At 38.1% G+C, this 6,844-nt stretch overlaps 1 protein-coding gene across 1 annotated transcript; it reads left to right on the top strand.

Moving 5' to 3' along the window:
- Window positions 1-2,816: 2,816 nt before the first annotated feature.
- Window positions 2,817-5,318, top strand: ptges (prostaglandin E synthase). The gene is made up of 3 exons (XM_062055076.1): window positions 2,817-3,066; window positions 3,143-3,225; window positions 4,854-5,318. The coding sequence occupies exons 1-3, from the start codon at window positions 2,824-2,826 to the stop codon at window positions 5,101-5,103; spliced, it is 576 nt and encodes a 191-aa protein (XP_061911060.1). The 5' UTR covers window positions 2,817-2,823; the 3' UTR covers window positions 5,104-5,318.
- Window positions 5,319-6,844: the final 1,526 nt, after the last annotated feature.

Here is a 6,844-nt window from a genome sequence, read left to right as displayed (position 1 = left end):
AAGACAATGTAGTCTTAAACGAAACTAACGTATGTGTTTTCGTAAACAGCAAAGACAATTTAGTCTTTCACGAGCATAACGTTCGTGTTTTCGTAAACATTAAACACAATTTAGTCTTTCACGGACCTGACGTACGTCTTTTCGTAAACAGTAAAGACAATTTAGTCTTTATCGAACGTAACGTACATGTTTTGGTAAACAGTAAAGACAATTTAGTCTTTCACGAACCTAATGTACGTGTTTTCGTAAACATTAAAGACAATTTAGTCTTTAACGAACCTAACGTACGGGTTTTCGTAAACATTAAAGACAATTTAGTCTTTAACGAACCTAACGTACGTGTTTTCGTAAACATCAAAGACAATTTAGTCTTTCACGAGCATAACGTTCGTGTTTTCGTAAACATTAAAGACAATTTAGTCTTTAACGAACCTAACCTACGTGTTTTCGTAAACATCAAAGACAATTTAGTCTTTCACGAGCATAACGTTCGTGTTTTCGTAAACATTAAACACAATTTAGTCTTTCACGAACCTAACGTACGTCTTTTCGTTAACAGTAAAGACAATTTTGTCTTTATCGAACGTAACGTACATGTTTTCGTAAACAGTAAAGACAATTTAGTCTTTCACAAACCTAACGTACGTGTTTTCGAAAACATTAAAGACAACTTAGTCTTTCACGAACATAACGTACGTGTTTTCGTACGTGTAGAGTCTTCAACAACCCGAGTGTACGTGATTTTGTAAATACTGAGTCTCTAAAAATTCTTATGTTATTATTCTTGGAAAGTCTTAGCACACGTTTTCCATAAACGTCAAAGATAACACGCAGTCTTTTATGAATCCCATGTACTTTTTTTGTAAACATCTGTACGTTTTTGTAAAACTTTTAGTACGTGTTTTCATAAAAAATCAAAGACTGTGTTTTGCAATCTTAAATTAATCACATCGTGTTTTTAAACATCGGAACCAATCTTTAGTGAACATTTCGTAAACATACGGATACGAATGAATACGAACAATACGAATCCCATGTACTTGTTTCGTAAACCTCTGTACGTTTTTGTAAGTCTTCTGTCAGTATATCATACTCGTTTTAGTAAACATTTCTGCTAACTTAATGCGCTAAGTGCTTTGAGTGTCTAGAAAAGCGCTATATAAATCTAATCCATTATTATTATTATTATTAATGGGTTGCCATAAATATCAAAGATAGTTTACCGTCTTCTACGAATCCAATGTACCTCTTTCGTTAATATCTGTATGTTTTTTAAGTCTTCAAGGAAAATATTGTACTCATTTTCGCAAACAAAGACAATTCAACCCACCTAATATATGTGTTTTCGTAAACGTCGCAGTATACTCTCTTCCATGACTCCTTTGTATCTGCTTCGTACACTCGTACGTGTTTTTAAACATCCAAAAACAATTTAGTTTTGCAATATACAGTCTTTAGTTGACGGGACATGAATGTTATTATCAACGTCAAAGACAGTGTAGTCTTCAAATATCCGATGCACGTATTCTGTAGACATGTACGTCTTTTCAAACATCGCAAACAATTTAGGAGTCTGTACGGAACTTATCCAAAGTGTTTTCGCAAACATTTAAGGCAATTTAAAGTCTTCAGTCGACACAACGTTCATGTTATTGTCATAGACAATGTTTTTTCCTCCACAAATCCCATGTTCATTATTTATTTTGCCGGAGGATGGGATTCTATTGTCTTACAGTAGAAGGCTAAGCTAGCTACGCAACAACTCGAGCTAACATTGCCAGCATATTATTCACACATTTCTAACCTACCGTTTCATTGTCTCCTCCATTGCCATAAAGAACAGTCAATCTGCCATTAAAAGTATTTTTTTCAGAAAATCCATCTTTTTGTGAAAGTTTGTTACTTCTTCACAGTTGAAGGCACATTGCCACGAATCATAAAAAATGTAAATTAAATAACTTTTTACTTCATATGAGGCTGAAAATGTGTGTAGTGACTTGTTCTGGTTAAAACAAAACGTAAAATTTTCCTTCATTGGGTTTCCATCATGACGTATTTAAATAAATAAAAAAAGGCAGACTCGTGCAAGGATGTTTGGGTAAATGTCTACCATATATGGATGACGACGTCACACTTAAACAAAATTCCAAACGGACCGTTTGGAGGAAGTTAGAAGATTGTTTTATACATTTCCCCGCAATGATTTCACATTTTCGGGACTTATGCAGATCCAAAATACACAAAAACAGGTACCAATAGGTCAGAAAAGTTGGTTGTGCATATTATAAATGATAAATGGGTTATACTTGTATAGCGCTTTTCTACCTTCAAGGTACTCAAAGCACTTTGACAGTATTTCCACATTCACCCATTCACACACACATTCACACACTGATGGAGGGAGCTGCCATGCAAGGCACTAACCAGCACCCATTAGGAGCAAGGGTGAAGTGTCTTGCCCAAGGACACAACGGACGTGACTAGGATGGTAGAAGGTGGGGATTGAACCCCAGTAACCAGCAACCCTCCGATTGCTGGCACAGCCACTCTACCTACTTCGCCACGCCATTAGGGCCCTTTTAATGTTTTTGCGAATATTTTGGGCAACTGAGGTCTCCGGAAGACAATTTCTAGTCTTCAATGAAACAAATGAAAGGCAATTGGGAGTATTTGGCGTCCGTAATGCTGACTAAAAGTCCAGACTGTAGGATGTGTAAGGCAGCTGAGCAAAGCAAAAAAAGTTTTTTTAAAGAGCCGAGCTGCAGCCTGAGGGCCCGAGTGATGCGTGTTTGGACATTTCACATGTGGGAGAAGAAGCAGACTATGAATGAACGCTTTGCTGCCATCATCCTTTTGACTCAAGTGGGTGGAGGCTCAGCCTACAAATATCAGACCCCTCACTCCTTTGAGCTCACTCTTCCACTTCTCCTCTCTGACTTTTGGACAGCGGCAGTCACAATGATCAGGAATGACGTTTTCTCCTGCTTTGTTTTCTACGCGGTGCTGCTGGTGTTGAAGATGTACGCCATTGCCGTCATCACGGGACAAGTGCGGCTGCGGAAGAAGGTGAGTGGGACCCCAAGAGTACATGCGGGACTTGCACTCGCAACGCCGCAATGATCTTTGTTTTTTGTCATGGAAGGCTTTCGCTAACCCGGAGGACGCACTGAGACACGGAGGACTGCAGTTTCACAGGCTGGATCCCGACGTGGAAAGGTGCCGCAGGTATGGGTGACTACGCAACGCTGCACAACACAACACAACATGACGCTGTTGCAACAACACTTTATAGTGACATAATCCCAGCACTACATCTAAGATGCAGTGCAGTGGCTCTGTATGCTTTATAAACGCGCAACAGGATGGCGTGAGTATGACAAAGGACAGACAATAAACTGATGATAAACTTCAAGACAAACTTGATATTCACATCATAGCAGCGTGTTTTTAAATAAAACCCTTAAAATCATTATCGTTAAAATAAAAAACTGCTGCACTTTTCTTGTTATCAACATTGAATTGTATTTTGCGTACGTATAGGCATTTCATTTCAGTTTTTCTATATGTGGCCATCAACGTCGGAAAACGTTCAGAAAATAGCATAGCATAACATAGCATAACAAAACATAACATTACAAACATTTAGGGAGGTATTTAGCACAACATAGCATTGCATTGCACAGCACAACACTACCAACATAGCATAGTTCTCAGGAATCAATAAAGTACTATCTATCTATCTAGTTTAGCATAACAGCATAAATTAACACAACACAAAAACATTAATAGACAATAACAACAAATATGATATAGCATAGCATGACATAACACATATTAGATGGCATCGCATAGTGTAGCATTGTCTAGCGTAGTATAGCATAACACACATAATATAGCATAGTGTAGCGTAGCATAGCAAAACAACACACATAATATAGCATAGCATAGCATAACATACACATAATATAGCATTGCATGACATAACACACATTAGATAGCATAGCATTGTGTAGCATAGTCTGGCGTAGTATAGCATAGCATAACACACATAATATAGCATAGCATAACAACACACATAATATAGCACACATAATATAGCATAGTGTAGCGTAGTATAGCATAGCACAACACAACATTACAAGCATAGCACAGTTTAGCATAACATCACATAGCATGGCATAGAATAGCATAGCATAACATAAAACAACACAACAACATAATATAAAATAACAAATATAATATGGCCTAGCATAACATAATCAAAATATAGCACAGCATATCATAGCATAAAATAATAGAACATGATATAACAAATAAAATATCACATCATAACACAACATAGATATAATATTGAATAGCATAGCATAGCATAGCATACTATAACAGAGTAACATAGCATAACATAACATAAAATAGTATAGTATACCATAGCATAACAAACATAATATGGCATAACATAAGACAAAACAAAATGTGAAAACATTTTATGAAATTTAATGAAATGAAATGTAATTACATTTTTATTTCAAGTAAATCAAAACATTTTTAATGTTATTAACAATTTTAATGTACAGTTGAATTTGATATTTAGTTTTAATTGACATTTTAATTGAACTTGTTGTATTTATATGGTAGTCTGAGGTTAATGGAATACCAACGTAAAAAAACAACATACAAACTTTTCAAAAGACGTGTAAACAATCCAAGACGCAAGGTGTTCTGGAATTAAGTTCTACTCAGAGACCAGAGGAGACACATTACTCCCATAACACAAATTCTCAAAGAAATGCACAACATTTATCATTTTGCAAACTCAGTCCATTTCAAACCCAAACCTCCTCGTCTTCTTGCAGAGCTCACCGCAACGACATGGAGAACATCCTTCCCTTCCTCTTCCTGGGCGCCGTATACTCCATGACGGGCCCCTCGCTGGCCGTGGCGCGCCTCCACTTCCTGGCCTTCTTGGGGGGCCGGGCGCTGCACAGCGTGGCCTACCTGGGGGCCCTGCCGGCGCCCACCCGCTCGCTGGCCTACGTGGCGGCGCAGGTGCCGTGCGTCTCCATGGCGCTGCAGATCCTGGTGGCTGTGGCGCCCTACGCCTAGGACCCGAGCAGTCACCTTTGACCCCCCCATACTGAAGAGGAGTGCAATATGTTTACCAGACAGGAAGTTTGTTTTGCGTGGAGAGGACGCAAGCGAAATGAAGGAAGACCCTGCTGACACGGATAGAGAAGGTTCGCTCATTTCACAGTAATTTATTCTTTCATTTTTATTTGGGACTCCACAATAAAAAGCTGACTTTTTACATTGTGTCGTGTCATGATGTGCTGCCCGCCAGGGGCCCCTCTTAAAGCATTCCTGCAGCTCTTATGTAAGCGTCTGTTCTCTGTCATAACCCGAGGGGGCCCAGGCAGCGGCAAGGAGGGGCGCTCACATCACCGCGCTGCTATGTTGCCTTTAATCACCTCGGGCCTCAGGCTAATGTTATTTCACTAGCATCCGCTGATCTTCCCCGCCGGGGACCATGACTCAAGACAGCGGCATTTTGGGGGTTTGAAGGAGTTTTTCCCGGCGGACAAAAGAAAGGGAAAACGCGTGGGAGGATTCGGGGAAAGACGTGGACTCATGTTGTCACGGAGCTCCGGTTCAACATTCAGGAGCTTAACGAGGGCAAAGGGGCGGAGTCACAGCCTTGGCACGGGCGCACACGCACGTGTATTGTTTTGGAATGAAGCAGTGCGGCCCGTAGCTCACACTGCAAAAACTGAAATCTAAGTAAGATTAAATATCTCAAATAAGGGTGATATTTGCTTATTTTCTGTCTGATAAGATAATGATTCTCACTAAGCAGATTTTATGTCAGAGTGTTTTACTTGTTTTAAGGGTTTTGGTCCTAAATTATCTCAGTAAGATATTACAGCTTGTTGCTGAGATTTTATGAACTATATTGAGTAAAACATGCTTGAAACTGGAATATCAACAGTTGCAAAGCTGTGTCATTAACACTCACAAGTATAAAACGACTTTTTTAAAGTAATAATTTCTTACTTCAAGCATTGAAAAAAAATCATGATGCCGAGCGCATATCATTATGTCAAGATAATGGCACTAGCATTTGCTTAATTTAAGAATATTTTTCAACATATTGAGCAAAAAGGTGTAAAGAAAAGTGCACTTGTTATTAGTGAGAATATACTTATTTTAAGATATTTTTGGGTTCATTGAGGTTAGCTAATTTTACTTGTTTTGGAAAGTCTTGACAAGCCAAATTTTCTTGTTCTATTGGCAGATCATTTTGCTTGGTTCAAATAAAATACCCCTAATTTGTGTCTTTTTATTTCTTGTTTTTGAACACAGACTTTTTGCAGTGGCTCATTGTTAGTATGCTAATATTGGCACGCTATCTTTTTTGCTCATTTTGCTTAGCGCCAAATATTTTGTTTCTTGACAAATATGCATGCTACCTTTTTTTTTATAGCTAATTTTATATTTTGATGCCAGTATTTAAAAAAAATTCCCAATACACTCCTTAGAGTAATATGTTTTAGTACTTAACGCATGTTAGAGTTAGCAATTTACCATGCTAGCTTTTTAAGCAAATTTTGCAGGTAGACACCAAATATTCATCAAATATTTTGTTACTTGACAAATGATGCCTGTTAGCATGCTATTTTTTTTTTTTTTTGCGAATTTTGTAGGTATACACACCTCAGTCATATTTTGGTATTGATGCATGCTAACGTTAGCATGCTAGTTTATTAAACTTTTTTTTTTGCAGTGCACACCTCAGAGTAATATGTTTTGGTACTTAACATGTTGCAGTTTGCGTTTTAGCATGCTAGCT

This window comes from Entelurus aequoreus, linkage group LG08, assembly GCF_033978785.1.
Source record: "Entelurus aequoreus isolate RoL-2023_Sb linkage group LG08, RoL_Eaeq_v1.1, whole genome shotgun sequence".
In the NCBI taxonomy this organism is placed as follows: domain Eukaryota; kingdom Metazoa; phylum Chordata; class Actinopteri; order Syngnathiformes; family Syngnathidae; genus Entelurus; species Entelurus aequoreus.
Note: the sequence above shows the minus strand (reverse complement) of the source record. Positions and strands in the feature narration are given on the sequence as shown.